Source organism: Eleginops maclovinus, chromosome 18 (genome assembly GCF_036324505.1).
Source record: "Eleginops maclovinus isolate JMC-PN-2008 ecotype Puerto Natales chromosome 18, JC_Emac_rtc_rv5, whole genome shotgun sequence".
Taxonomy (NCBI): domain Eukaryota; kingdom Metazoa; phylum Chordata; class Actinopteri; order Perciformes; family Eleginopidae; genus Eleginops; species Eleginops maclovinus.
In genome coordinates, this window is record NC_086366.1 from 2,413,306 (window position 1) to 2,428,983 (window position 15,678).

Sequence of the window (15,678 nt, forward strand, 5' to 3'; positions counted from 1 at the left end):
CAACCCTTTAACATATGCAATAAAATCCACACACCTACCCCTGCTAAACACGTGAAAATGTAAGCAGTCAACAGTGAAGAGAGACCCGATAATCGTGTGAATGAATGGGATAACTATCAAAGCTAAGGAGGCGGTGGCTACCGGTTATTAGCTTAAAAATGCTACTCACATTCAGCGACTAGGTGTGCTCGAAAGCTTTATCCAGCTTGGCATAAACAGAGCAGGCAATGCTGTCAACGTGTCGTGACAATAGTGAGTAATGTTACAGTAACAGGCCACGATGAGTCAGACACCTACGTTTCATGCAGCAAAAAGACCTACACAGTTAAACAGCAACATCACAACCTGCGTGCATTAAATCCCGATGGAAAAGAGCATTAGTTTAACCTGTTTCTATGTATCATACCTTCCATTAAAGCTGCTTACATCAACCAATATAGCATGGCCCTATGTGTCACTAGATTAAACTGACCTGTCAAATAATCAATCCTCTTATAGCTCCTTAAATTGCCACTCAATACAAGACAACATATGTTTGTTATTATCTGAGAGGAGTAACTTAAAGTGTGTTAGCCTCATGAGAAGAAATACACTGCGGTATTGATGTGTTAACCACCTTTAAGACGTATGGTTTGAGACTGCTGGTACCAACATTACATCGCCATCAGAATCCCTTTGTTAGTCCCACAGCAGGGACATTAACAGTATTACAGCACAAGTGGCACAGCAGGTTTTAAAAACAATGCATGCCATAATAAATAAAAAGAGCACACATTAGTCATCAAATACAAATATGCACATGGTACACAGGGTTTGAAGTTATCAGTATGCAGTTGTTTTACAACCACAATATATATATATATATATATCTAAGCAGCCAGGCTGTCTTTGACGTCTGAGAATACAGACTCCATCACTTTTAGGTTAAAAAAAGTACGACACAATAACTGATTTAACCTACAACTGCCAAGCTAGCTAGTTAGCAAACGGTTAGCTAGCTAGCAGCATAAATCACGTTAACCGGCAAAAACAACAACACCGTGATGCGACAATCCACCGGTTCCTCATCAAACAGAAGCAAGCACACACAATATACACGTTTCATAGACACTTGTTTAGAATAGACTCTTTCGTGGCTGTGTTTCGTAGCATTAGCTCGCTAGCACGTTAGCTAAAGTGAAGAAAGAACACCCACGTCGCATTAGCATGTGATGCTAAGCTAACAGGCTAATCCCTGAAAACACAGCAGAAAACCAGTGAAGAAAGTCACCGTATCGACCTGTTTCTCCGGAATAAAAGGTGAAGCGTACACGTGACGGACCTCCCAGGGTGTTTGTTTATCAGCGACTTGAATTTTAGCTGGATATAAGAGCGTTTTAATGTAGATTTTGTCTGAGAATCGTGGCTTTACCTTTTCTCTCCTTGAGTCCGCAGAGCCGGACGGACGGAAAATCTCCCCGGAAGCCGGTAGCGGGAACTTCCGGCAGAATCCCGTCACGTGACACTTTTATTTATTTATTTATTTATAAGAGGTGGAAGAAGTGCTCAGGTCTTGTATTCAAGTAAAAGTAGTGGCACAATATATCATATTCTCCCAGCTGTAACTGACTTAGTATCTCATTGCTATGATTTTCTATTTTACAACTTATTTTATCATTCATTTAATAGTTGAATTTATCGACAGTTTTCTTTATTTGTTTAATTATGTGTTTTATTAGTATATTTTTGTTTCTATGAGTTCACTTTGTATATCTATAACCTGTTCATGTATATTTTTAAACCATAAGATATTTAAAATCCCCCCCCCCCCCCAAAATAGGTATCGTGTTTACCTCTGAGCAACACGTGTTTGCGTTTATGTATTTTTAAATGTTACCGAAGACATTTAAATGACATTCTTAAAATAAAGGACTGTTTTAAATGATTAGTAATTGTGTATTTATTTCTATAAGTTTACTGTGAATATCTATAAGTAATATAAACATATTTTAGATACCCAAGTCATTGAAATATTGTTCTGGAAATTGTAATGGTGGTTCTACTGTAAAGAACAATACAGGATATACAGTGAGATCTAATCCAAGATATATTCATAGTTGTGCAATTTACATTATTTATGGTCAATGACCCAAGTTTCCTCAGAATAAAATAAGCCATCATTTACAGTGAAAGTATTGTCCTACACTTGAAGGCATAGAAAGATGTAGGCCAACATTGTCATACCTACTCTTTAGAGGTTTAGAAAGAAAAACTAGTTACACATTTATTTTAAAAAACAGCATATACAGCCTAACTGCATTTCTTTCTAAGCAGTGTATATTAAGTTGAAGTAAGGTATTTGTTTATTCAACGTATTTAATAATAATAGAAATACATGTGGCTCCTTTTTAAAGCACCTATGGACACGTTACAGTTCAGAAACCACTCTTAAAAACGGAACAAAAGGACCGTGACAGGAAACATGAAGCACTACAGTGAGTAGGCTGATCTGAACAGGTGGGTTTTGAGGAGGGGCTTGCAGCTAATGTGTTGGATGAAGTGTTTGTTACAAGGCGACATGAATATAAAACCAATAAAAATGTATTTATATAACCCAATATCCCATTTTACATTTGTCTCAGTGGCTTCACAGTTCGTACAGATCATGAATACGACCCCCTCTGTCCATGGACCCTTACGTTGGACAAGGAAACACTCCCAAAGAAAAATGGACTAAACCTCGGGGAGAGCAACAGAGTATGGGTCCCTCTCCCAGGCAGTAGATGTCGTGTGAATTAAAGAGATAATACATTTACAACATAGGTAGTCCGAATGCTGGAGAATGCATGTGTCTATAAATAAGAAGATGATGGATCCAGGTGGAGGACAACAATCCCGTGGCAGCCATCGAAGAAGAAGTGAGGTGAGCATCAGGCCTGACCACAGGGTGTCTCCAATAATAAACTGAAGTCATCGATCTTTATAAATCATGTGTTTGTATGAACAACAGGGACCCTGATGGTTACTGATCAGCTCCTCCTAGTGGAGAGTCTGCATCCTTCTTGAGTGAGAGCACTTCTTAGTTTGAGTAAGTCATGAATCAGTTGTGACGCACTTTGCCCCGAAAACCACGACGACACATTTCCACGTCTTGAGTCTCAGTTTTTTTAATTTTTGATTCAAACCTTTTACAGCACTGTAACAAAAACCAAAACGAAATAAGAATAAAAACAGAAGCAAAAACGGTGAACACATACTTTTAAATGCTCTAATTACAAAAGAGGACTGAGGGGGGAGGTGGGGGAAATGGATGTTGACTTAGCAGTTGTTATTCATTTACTGACAACATATACATGAGTGTGGAGGGTCAGAATTAGGGCGATGAGGAAACCATCTGTCCCTCCTTAAATCAAGTTAACCCCACCATGCATTTTTTTGAATGAGTGCCACCTTAGCAAGACAGTAAACATGTCAATAACAACTGCTAAGAGCCATGAGGGCTTCCCCTACAGACAGAGGGAGAGGCCAGAGATTTATTCTGTTTTTTAATAAAGGGGTTGGGAAGGGGTGTCTAGGTTTCATAGTTGGGGTTCTTGCGGAGGATAACGAAGCCCTCCAGGATGGGGGTGACGGGGAGGTACTCCTCTGTGGCCAGCTCCGCCCTCTCTCCGTGGGCCAGCAGCACCGGCGTGGTGTGGGTCTGGAAGCCTGTGATGGCCTTGGGTTTACCCGCCTGACCGACCACATCCACAGCCTGCAGGTGGAAGAGAGGAAGTGAGAATCATTTGGAAAATAAATCAGAAAAAACATCTTTAAAAGCATCGTTATCGCACCACAATTATTGGACCTTTAGTTACTCTCCAGAGACGTTAAGAATATTGATACTTGCATGTTTGGCTGTTTTAAGTTTATCTAGCGTATCAGTTCCTATCAATTAAACCATTAAATAGAGAAATGGCTGCTGCTCCAGCTTCACGTCAGAACGAGATACAGGAGCATCAATGATCTAATCTGATGTTCAACAATAAAATCCAATACATTCCCAGTAAGAGTAAAACAAAGTTTGAAAAGCAATAACATGTTTCTTTCAGAGTGTTTCTACATATTTTCTGAGCCCTTACCTGTCCTACTCTGACGGAGACGGGCAGCGGTCGCAGCTCCTCGTCGAAGGTGACCAGCATGCGAGGCTGCATGGCTGCCACCAGGCCGTACAGAATGTAGTGGGACTTCCCCAGGATTACTGCGGGACACAGCAACAGGGGGAGCGTTAACACAAGCTCTGACACATTATTACAGACACAGGTAGCATGGATGTCATGTATGTTGAAAAACATGGACTCACTGTTCTTGACGTCGAGGAAGGAGACGAGCACGGTGAGAAGCCCGGCCACGGCGACCTGGCTCATGAGCTGCCGGTCGCTGTGGTACGGACACAGAGTCAGAGTGCCTTTACCCAGGTGAGTCAGACCCTGAGAGGAATGAAACAGCAAAGTCAATACCCACTCATACAGTGTGTGTGTGTGTGTGTGTGTGTGTGTGTGTGTGTGTGTGTGTGTGTGTGTGTGTGTGTGTGTGATGGAGTGCTTTTAGTGTCTTCACCCACCTGAGCCAGTCGAACCATGAAGAGGTTGTTGGGGTCTTTGGCGTGATACTGGGCCAGCTGCCGCAGCATGGCGGCCAGACGGGCGTTATTTGTGCCTGAGGCGGAAATAAAACACACATAGCTACTTTTAGAGGAGGCGACCCTATGCATCATGACACACACACACTTCAAGTTTTGAGTGCATTATATTTTATATTTCCAGAAAAAATGTCAGTTTGTTCTGTAATAGCAATTATCTGTTTGTGCCCAAAAACATTAAACCTCTAATTTTTTAGGATCTACATTTTTAGTCATTGGGTCCAAATTGACTATTTAATAGTATAGATTTATTTAGTTAATTTGATGCTTTCCAATTACTTAGGCTTGTCTATTTCCTTAAAACAACAGGGATGTAACAAATAAATGATGACCTGAATGTTTTTATTTTTTGACTAAGGTTCAACCTCGGTTAATTCAGTTCACTCATTTGATGTGTTCCTCTCTTATTGGAGCTCTTTACTTTGTTTACTTCATATTATCTATAGACCATACGAGTCTAAATAACCGTAGTTTGGTTTAACTTTTCTTTTTTTAGGATGTAGGTAGAAGGGTAACACATCTGGGGTTTTATTCAATCAACTACAAGGACAGTTCGAGAGAACGGAGGTCGTCAGATTAGCTTTTACTTCACACAACAGAACTGGATGAAAGGGACTTATGTCTACTAGTGAAAATGTCCTGTAAACCTTTCAAATTGATTGTGCAGCCATACCTATTTCTACCTCATAATATAACAGCTCTCAACACGCAGGGGTTGCCATTTAAGAACGATAAGACCCTATAAAACAGCAACACATGAATGAAGCGTAACCATGATGCGTCCCATAGAAACACGTTTATTAGAACGGCTGTGATAGTATATGTACGATAAGTGTGGAGGTGTGGACTATTAAATAGGACAAATATAGAATGTACAGTACGGTTAATACACGTTCAGGGGTTCAGTATCGTTGCAGCCGTTCTAATAGACGTGTTTCTATGGGACGCCTGTAATGCGACTCACCGCTGCCCACCATGCCCATGGCGAAGATGGAGTTGTGCGACACCTCGGGGTCGGCATCGTGGGAGAATTTGCTGAGGGTGTCCAAGATGTTCAGGCGGGGGTTGGACACGGAAATGAGAGCCAGGGCGAGGGGGACGGCTCGCCTCAGGGTGGGCTCACCGTAACGCAGCTGACGATACATACACAGAAATCAGAGTGTTAGACAGCGTTAACGCAGTGTGAGACACAGAGAGGAGGATTAAAGAAAAACTGGATCAAATTATATTTATTGGCACTTAAATTCATCACTATTTAGCTTACGACAAGTAAGATTGAGTATCAGGTTGAGTACGAACAGAGATATAAATGAAGAGGAGGAAATCTATGGACCAGGATCAAACTGCAAGATTAGGAAGGCATAATTAATCCAAAAGGTAAAAGGCAAAATCAGTGAACTATTTGTGGAGCTGCAGAGAAGTCTGAATATTTTGAGTTAAAGGTAAACAAAAATAAATCCAGGATACAGATCTGCCAGAGCAGTTCTTACTGACCAGATGTCCGAATGTCCGTAGAGCCATTTCCGAGCCGATCTCCTCCCCCATCGCGATCAGAGCGATACCAAGCACAGCTACACCCTGAGAGCAAGACAGAAACACTTAAACAAGATCTTACAAGCATCCATACCATAACTGATGAAGGAAGCAGTAGTTGATAATCATGGTAATAATAATCCTCCTCACCTGGTGGGAGCCCATGTCTGCCGCCGTCTCCTTCTTGTCTTTGTCCTTCTTATCCTTCTTGTCCTCCTTCTCCTTCTCCTCCTTCTCCTTGGCTTCGTAGTGCTCACTGCAGATGTGGAGCAGCTGCTGCACCTTCAGCACGTTACCAGAGCCTGACAGGGAGGCAAAAGTAAAAACAGTGAGTGAGGAGAAGTTCTGCAGATATTGGTTTTTCCAGAACTGAATAAATCCAGAGAATGAAAGGCTTGAATCCAGTACCTGCATATGCACAGATATCCACCAGTGTGTTGGCAAAGCTGCGGAACGGTTCGGGGACGACCTGCAGAGCTGCCAGGGTCGTCTCAATCGCCTCTCCTTTACCTAGGAGACGAGAACAACAAAGCATAATATCAGCTGAGGTTTCAAACCATCCACCACCGTCTATCTGTTCACTTTTGATGCAAGTACTTGTGAAACCTGCCCCTGCTTACCGAGGTGGTTCAGTCCGAGGCCTAAAGGCAGCCAGCGGGCGTACGTGTCCTTCAGCTCTGTCTCGCTCTTCTCCATGATGGTCTGCACAATGGTGGACGTCACATCACCGTTACAGGACCCCACTGCGATCATACCGCACGCCAGCGCCGTCACGCCAACCACCTGGAGATTAAAAACACACTCTTTAATGTTTCTAGACTTTTAAAAAAATGGAGTGAGAAATCCCCTTAAGATAAAGCACACGTCCATACCTCCATGCTGGATTTGGAGTCTCCCATGACGGGGAGGAGCAGGGAAAGGACGTCCTCTCTGTTGGAGCCGGCGTACGCCAGGCCCAGTCTGAAAACAAGAAGAGAGGAATCAAGAAGCTGAGCATCAGAGGGGTGCAGGAATAAGTCCTAAACAAACAGATGAATCAGCATTTTAGCTTTACTGGGTTCCAGGTTTCAAGTTAGATGTCAGAGATAAGGTCTGTAGTTAAGATAAGCTGAAGACATTGTAACCTTTTGTCGAACAGCATTAAATATGTCCCATAATATACCCCACTGGTGGATTTAAAAACAGCGGCTGCTAACACGGGTCTGAATGAGACGACTAAACGCCATCACACAACATTAGTCGCCTTTAGCGGTGGGGAGGTGAAGTCATGTAGTTCCTTTATAGCCTAACCCGGAGTAAAAAGGTCCCGGTACATATGCGGTGTTTCTCCTCACCCAAAGATGGCTCCTATCCTCATGGTGTTGCTGTTGTGCAGGACGTAGTCGGACAGCAGGGCGAGGGCCGGGTCACATTCGTTCCTCACGCCGGAGTTTACGATGCCGCAGGCCAGCAGGGCACCAGACTGCAGAGAGGAGGAGGGGAAGAGAAAGACCCTTTAATGCTGGACTTGTCATTGTTTGTCGATCCATATCTAAGGATCTCACCATGGCTCAATAGTTTGAAAAAAAAGATTAGGATATGAACACCAGGATCTGAAAGAAATATGAACATGTATGATTTTTGTACCTTGATGTAGTCCTCGGAGGAATAGAGGTATTTGTCAATCTGGGTCAGACCGCCGTCCACGTCCCACAGCAGGATCATACCCAGGGAGGCTGCAGCGCTCAGCATACCTGCAGACAATCAAAACACCTTTAGTCTCCGGACTTTAAAATAAAATGCATTTGAATTACGAATCCTGTGTCGTATTTTTACCGTGGTCCTTGTTCTTGTATAGCCATTTGTTTCCGTCATCTGTGAGCAGTTTGTCCTGTCCGAAGGCAGCATTGACGAAGCCGTTCACGAAGGACGAGGCCAGGTTCATCCGAGCCGAGTCCACCTGAGAGCCGCTGCCCCCGAACCCTGACACAGGAAGCACAGAGGTCACGCACAATGCCAATCATGAACAAAAAAACCACCTCATGACAGCGGTAGTATATCATAAATCTCTGTATATTTTGTAATTATATGTAGCAGCAAAACTGACCAAAACTACATCTAAAAAGGTATCTCTAAGACATCTCATCAACACACTCTGCAGATGTGGACTCACTGTTGTTCTCCAGGTGTGTTTTGTAGATGTCATCTGGGACCTTTGGTTCCATGATGTCCAACTGGGGAGGGAGAGACGAGTGTGTTAATGACTGAAATGTGCCGAGTCATGACAGTGAAGTTATAATCCTATATCTCCTTCCATGAATCCTCATTTATCATTATATAGATTTACCAAAGTCGTGCAGATAATAATGATGTGAGAATACATAGGCATTAAAGAATACAGAGAACGTTATTCCTTTGGACTTTTATTCACAACTAAGTCTTGGGTCTTTTCCCCTCCCTCCTCCCTCCTCTTACCTCTCTGGCCAGGGCCAGGAAGTTGCTGTTGAGCTGCACGTTGGACATGATCTCCGTCAGGTCCTCGTAGTCCTCCACGTCCTCGTTGAGCTCCAGGAACATGCCGTGGCGACCCAGCATGAAGGCCATCTGCTTCTGGATTACTCTGCAATCAGAACAGGGGTTTAGTTTTCATACTGCACCAACTTTGACACAGCAGGACTTAAAGCACAACCAAAACTACAGTATAGGATCACAACAAAAACATGAGCGGGAAGTGATGTTGATTTCCCCCCTTTAGGGATAGGTTCACATTACTCCAATTGCTCTTAAGTGGTGTTATGTATCCATTCTTTTTGATTCTAGCCATCAAGTGTTGCTTCAAGAGATGGATTACAGAAAGTGCCGTGGTTGTCTGTTTGCTTCTGAGTTCTTACATGTCTTTGCAGGAAGTGAAGATGTTCTCTACCAGCTCCACGTCGTTGAGCATCAGGGCGAGGCGAAGGGCTTCTGGGTAACGGTTGAACTTCCTGAAGATGTTCAGAGAAGATCTCAGCAGCGCCGAGTTCTCCGGCTCAGGAACATAACTCACACAGCTGGAGGAGAGACGCAGAGGGGGAGGATGAGAGAAGTCCACTAGTCCTTGTATGTGTAATGTATAAAAACATGTGTCCCTAACATACCTGGTGAGGTAGAGGCAGACTTTGCCGTAAGCGTTCTCGTCGATGTAGTCCTCCAGCATCTCCAGCCTCTCGATCTCCATCAGCAGGTCGCACGCCTCGTGCTCGGCATTGTGGGCCATGTTGTAGGGTACGATCTCCTTGACCAGTTTCAGCAGCGTCTCCTGCTGTGTTTTGTCATTCTCCTCCACCTCCTGCCACTCCTTAGCCACCTCCCCAGCCAGGTGTCTGGAGGACAACACAAAGAGGAGGTTTTGTCATCGAGAAACAAAAAGGTGTCGAAAATACATTTAGAGTTCATGTTCTTAATACAAAGAAACATCCAATGAATAATTTGAAAGCAAATCAAATCACACAACAAACACAATGCAGCTTCTCCAGTATCAACAAGATCCCTGCATGCTTTGGCTGGAGACGCTGAGTCATGTCATACCGGACGTATTCATGTCCCCACGAGGCCAGCTCCTCCTGGGAGCCCAGCAGGCGGTACTTCAGACACTCCCTCTCTCCGCTCATGGTCATTGCCAGCACCGACACCACGTCTCCACAGAAACGCTGCAAACACAAACACCGTCTACAGTTAAACCTAAACTCAAGACTAGAGCGGCAAAGATCGGTCAATGAATCGTCAATCAAATCAGGTTTATAGCCAGTGTGGTTTCACACATACAGGGAATGCACTTTGGTGTATAAGAGTGAATAAATAAAAATATAGACGTATTGTTCAGGTTTCAATTTCTAGGAAGAATTTCAAAGTGAGCTTTTTTTAGCTTTTCCCTGTCCTTGCATTATAATATATTGTTATTTTGGACAAAAGAAAGGCTTTAAAAGACATCACTTATCATAGAAGACGTCAGTTCTTGTCAAGGAAATGATCAGGAAAGGTATAATACACCAGTCATCTAAAGCATCTACATCATATTCACATTGATCTTTCGATAATAAGATTATTATTTTTTTAAGATTAACTCTAGTTCAGAGACAGGATTTCACCAAGTGTTATATTGCTAACGGAACTGTTCATTTACAGAAATTAACACCTGTCTGACTGGAGAATGTTAGAGCTACTGTTACCTAGATGTTACTATGTTGACTATATGTCCAAAAAGGGGTTTGAATTTCAAAATTCCTGCATTTGAAGAAAATGTGCATTTTTTTTTATTAACCTAAAAACAAGTCAAGAAATGCATCAATTTCACAATTCTCCGGCAGCACGTGGAGCCTCACCTTGTTCTCTCCAGCAGTCATGCCTTCATAGATGTCTTTGAGCTTGCCGTAGTGTGGGCGCAGGAATTTGAGGGGTTTGGGTACGGAGGTCATGGAGGTGGTGGAGGAGCGGATCAGTCTGCGCAGCTCCTCCAGTGCAGGGCGGTGCAGCTCTGTGTTCTTGTCCTGCAAATATCAATACAATTCACTGTTTGCACCTTTAGGGCTTTTACACCCTGATACACGAGGGATGTTGTACGAGAGAAAATAAGAATACTTACACCCAATCTCTCCACCATCATCTCCAGGTCCTCTTGTAACTGCTTGTCTTCCTCCGACTAAGAAGAAGTGAAAGAATTACAATCTGTTATTAATCAAAATGATTAAAAGACATCGTCTTACTTATATCAGAGTGAAGCCCTTATATTCTAGTCGATAATGTGGTGATGACATGCGGTAATGCTGGTTTAATTCGCCCAACTTTTCAATATTTCACCAGCATTTTAATGGTGGATGTTGGTCATTTCTAAACTGGATTGTTAACTATTGGACATACAAGTCAGTGGGAAAAGATAACCATCAGCCATGACACTCAACGTTGACAGTCATGCATTTATCTAAGCCAGCCCAGCTTTAGAAGGTAATCATGTAAACGTTGTATTGTACATTTCTAATCTTTCTGACCAATTTAACAGCAAATGGATGTCAGGTGAATTTTGAAGTAAAAGTAACCTATTTGTTTACAAGTTGACAGAGGTGGGGGAAGTACTCAGATCTTGTACTTGAGTAAAGTAGAAGTACTCAGATCTTGTACTTGAGTAAAGTAGAAGTACTCAGATCTTGTACTTGAGTAAAGTAGAAGTACCAGAGTGTAGGAATACTCTGTCACAGTAAAAGTATTCTAAATGTTCCTCCAGTGAAAGTAGAAAGTACTCTCATCTAAATGTACTTAAAGTAGCGACAGTAAAAGTAGTCATTGTCTGATTGGTCCATTTCAGAATAATATCTCTGATATGTTTTATAATGATTGATCATTAAAGTGTTCTCAGAGCTGGTAAAGGTGCAGCTAGTTTGATGGCTTTGTATACTGCAGGGTAGCTGCTGGTTTACTGCAGGTGGATCTGCCTAGCAACTAAAGGTAATAAATAAAAGTAGTTGAGTAAAAGTTCACCATTTACCTCTGAATGGTAGTGGAGCACACGAAACAAATGGCACAAATATTAACCAACATTGAACTTTAATCTACTAAATTACTTTACACCGCTGGTTTATGTGTGTTAACATTAGCTGCTGTGTCATACAGAGCGCTACTCAATGTTAAACACGGCTAAATTGCATATGCTAGCACATCAGGCAACAATGCTAACCTAGATGACAGTACATACAGCAGCGATAACAACTAGCAAGCTAAAGTTAGCTAACCAGCTAGGCTAAAGCTAAGCTAACTGCTCGAGTTAGTCTTTACAACTTTGACGGAACCGGATTTTCTAACGAATCAAAGTTGAGGAGGGTTTATATGACATACTGTTTGACACTTGTAAAGAGTAAGTCATTGATTTATCTTGACGTTGAAATTACTAAGGCCTTCTCAACCATGTTGTCAGAGCAGACAGTGACTAAGGCAAAATAACGTCTGTTCGCTCACGTTTTTAATAAAAACACCGCACACTTACCAACTCTTGCTCCTCTTTCTTGTCCTTATCCTTTCCGGAGGACTTCAGTCCCTTCTCCTTTTCCTTGTCCTTCTCATCGGTCTTTTCGGACGGCTTATTCTCTTTGTTTTTTGCCTCCTCCATAGTTGCGGTTCTATGAAAAACTGTCGGCTAAAAGGGACTGAGGAGCTTCTTCTTCTGTGGTGTTTATGTGTTGTGATCTAAACCCTTACCGCCACCTGCTGGTGGTGAATGGATGTGGTTGCAAGTGGTTACTTCAAGTCCTGCAAAACAACGTGAACTTTGAGGACTATCTTACTACTGTTTATTTTCGTTTAGGAGTGTCATAAAAAAGATATAAATGCATAAAAATAAATAAATATATAATTAAAATAGCAAATTGTGTAAATATCAAAAAAGTAAGTCAAATGACAGTACAAAGTAAAACAGATCTAAAGGGTAAAGTAAAGACAGGAGGGAAAATAACCAAATAAAAAAGGCCTTTAAGAGAAATATATTACATTATATAAAACATAAATAAGTATAGATCGATTTCTTTATTATTGTATTTACTAACTATACTCTACATTCTTTAAGATTAATTAATAATATCGTTTTGTGCAGTTTAGTCCAAGAACCTTTCACCAGAGTAAAGAGAACAATGTTTTCACCTCTCTTGCCCCGTGGCCTTTCCTGGTATATATAAAAAAAAACATCCTGTATAGCCAGTGCCCAAAGCTACCTTGAAAACAAAAGCATAAACGACTACTGTCATTTACTCAATATAAAGAAACAGCAAGAAAATTAATGTTGAAGCTCCAACAATTATGTTTAGAGACCAAACCCCTAATTGCTCCCTGGCGCCAGGCAGCCTCTTGATCTGGCACCTCTCCAGATGCATGTGCATTCTACTTGTACTCTGTATAGTGTGTATACCTGCCCTTACGAAACAAAAGTATATTGCAATATACTAGAACTTATATTGTAATACATTAGAAAATATATTTCAATATATGACAACAATCCTCATACATTTGAAGATATATAGCAATATATGGATGGAAAACCTATTGCTATATATTGATTTATATATTTTAAAATACATTGCTGTGCAAACAAAACTGTGTTACATTATTGCATGTATGTTTATTGAAACAAATCACATTTTGCATGACATTCATTATATTTAACATTAGCCATATGGATGGACCATATACAGTGGGGCAAAAAAGTATTTAGTCAGCCACCAATTGTGCAAGTTCTCCCATTTAAAAAGATGAGAGAGGCCTGTAATTTTCATCATAGGTACACTTCAACTATGAGAGACAGAATGGGGGAAACAATCCAGGAAATCAAATTGTAGGATTTTTAATGAATTAATTGTAAATTCCTCGGTAAAATAAGTATTTGGTCACCTACAAACAAGCAAGATTTCTGGCTCTCACAGACCTGTAACTCCTTCTTTAAGAGGCTCCTCTGTCCTCCACTCGTTACCTGTATTAATGGCACCTTTTTGAACTCGTTATCAGTATAAAAGACACCTGTCCACAACCTCAAACAGTCATACTCCAAACTCCACTATGGCCAAGACCAAAGAGCTGTCAAATGAGACCAGAGACAAAATTGTAGACCTGCACCAGGCTGGGAAAACTGAATCTGCAATAGGTAAGCAGCTTGGTGTGAAGAAATCAACTGTGGGAGCAATTATTAGAAAATGGAAGACATACAAGACCACTGCTAATCTCCCTCGATCTGGGGCTCCACGCAAGATCTCACCCCGTGGGGTCAAAATGATCACAAGAACGGTGAGCAAAAATCCCAGAACCACACGGGGGGACCTAGTGAATGACCTGCAGAGAGCTGGGACCAAAGTAACAGAGGCTACCATCAGTAACACACTACGCCGCCAGGGACTTAAATCCTGCAGTTCCAGACGTGTCTCCCTGCTTAAGCCAGTACATGTCCAGGCCCGTCTGAAGTTTGCTAGAGGGCATTTGGATGATCCAGAAGAGGATTGGGAGAATGTCATATGGTCAGAAGAAACCAAAATAGAACTTTTTGGTAAAAACTCAACTCGTCGTGTTTGGAGGAGAAAGAATGCAGAGTTGCCTCCAAAGAACACCATACCTACTGTGAAGCATGGGGGTGGAAACATCATGCTTTGGGGCTGTTTTTCTGCAAAGGGACCAGGACGACTGATCCGTGTAAAGGAAAGAATGAATGGGGCCATGTATCGTGAGATTTTGAGTGAAAACCTCCTTCCATCAGCAAGGGCACTGAAGATGAAGCGTGGCTGGGTCTTTCAGCATGACAATGATCCCAAACACACCGCCAGGGCAACGAAGGAGTGGCTTCGTAAGAAGCATTTCAAGGTCCTGGAGTGGCCTAGCCAGTCTCCAGATCTCAACCCCATAGAAAATCTTTGGAGGGAGTTGAAAGTCCGTGTTGCCCAGCGACAGCCCCAAAACATCAGTGCTTTAGAGGAGATCTGCATGGAGGAATGGGCCAAAATACCAGCAACAGTGTGTGAAACCTTGTGAAGACTTACAGAAAACGTTTGACCTCTGTCATTGCCAACAAAGGGTATATAACAAAGTATTGAGATGAACTTTTGTTATTGACCAAAAACTTATTTTCCACAACAATTTGAAAACAAATTCTTTAAAAATCCTACAATGTGATTTCCTGGATTGTTTCCCCCATTCTGTCTCTCATAGTTGAGGTATACCTATGATGAAAATTACAGGCCTCTCTCCTCTTTTTAAATGGGAGAACTTGCACAATTGGTGGCTGACTAAATACTTTTTTGCCCCACTGTATGGTTATGTACTGTATAAAATTTGAAGTATATGAAGGTAAAACAAGTGCAGTCAATTTGATGGAGCTGAATTAATGGTCGCCTGATCTTTATTTTACAGGTGCTGTGCTTAAGTTCCTAACAAGCAGCACAGAGTCCAGTCAGGCAGCCAGTGAGGGACAGACCCAGATAAGACAGGCACAGATGAGCCACCTTCAACCAGCAGCAGCACAGGTCCAGTACAGCCACCGTTAAGTACGTGTGTACAGCAAGCATCAGAAGCTAGCTCAGACCCTAAAGCAACAGTCTCTGCTCCACCAAATGATCCAGCAGACTGGCCCCCAGTCTTGACGGACTGTATGCGGACTGAGTTAGTGCGCAGAGGTCCATTCAAGCCAGGAGTGGATTTTTCTTACCCCAAAGACAAGTCCAGAAGAGGGTTCCATCCAGGATTATTACAGAGATGGCTGTCAATGGTGAAAAGATTACCAGGAGCTGGCTTTCATTCTCAGTGAAAAACAACGCTGTGTATTGTTTTTGCTGTAAACTCTTTTCCACAAAAAAACACAAAATAATAGGAGAAGGTGTGAATGACTGTTCAAATATCAACGCCATTCTGAAGCAGCATGAGGGTAGTCCTGAACACACCAGCAATATGATTGACGGGACTCCTGTGGAGAGAGTCAGCAGCTTCAGGTTCCTCGGGGTAAACATCAG

The 15,678-nt window shown here is 42.1% G+C and overlaps 2 protein-coding genes across 8 annotated transcripts in view; both read right to left on the reverse strand.

Annotated features, from left to right (window-relative positions):
• Positions 1–1,460, reverse strand: part of LOC134880257 (eukaryotic translation initiation factor 4 gamma 1-like) — a 42,472-nt gene extending 41,012 nt beyond the window's left edge. For 6 of the 7 annotated variants that reach the window (XM_063907062.1, XM_063907060.1, XM_063907059.1 and 3 more), the window contains exon 1: positions 1,412–1,460. The gene's annotated coding sequence lies outside the window, so the exon portion shown is untranslated. Of the gene's footprint in view, positions 1–1,279; positions 1,298–1,411 lie in introns of those variants that run through there. The other variant, XM_063907056.1, reaches the window with a different exon arrangement.
• Positions 1,461–3,130: 1,670 nt separating this feature from the next.
• psmd2 (proteasome 26S subunit ubiquitin receptor, non-ATPase 2) lies at positions 3,131–12,367 on the reverse strand. Its single transcript, XM_063907711.1, has 21 exons — positions 12,186–12,367; positions 10,794–10,850; positions 10,534–10,698; positions 9,740–9,861; positions 9,310–9,534; positions 9,064–9,222; positions 8,648–8,792; positions 8,346–8,406; positions 8,009–8,155; positions 7,820–7,926; positions 7,528–7,655; positions 7,066–7,153; positions 6,814–6,976; positions 6,602–6,703; positions 6,344–6,495; positions 6,155–6,238; positions 5,625–5,793; positions 4,583–4,677; positions 4,322–4,448; positions 4,101–4,219; positions 3,131–3,733 (listed from the first exon to the last, which is right to left on the reverse strand). The coding sequence occupies exons 1-21, from the start codon at positions 12,306–12,308 to the stop codon at positions 3,551–3,553; spliced, it is 2,721 nt and encodes a 906-aa protein (XP_063763781.1). The 5' UTR covers positions 12,309–12,367; the 3' UTR covers positions 3,131–3,550.
• Positions 12,368–15,678: the final 3,311 nt, after the last annotated feature.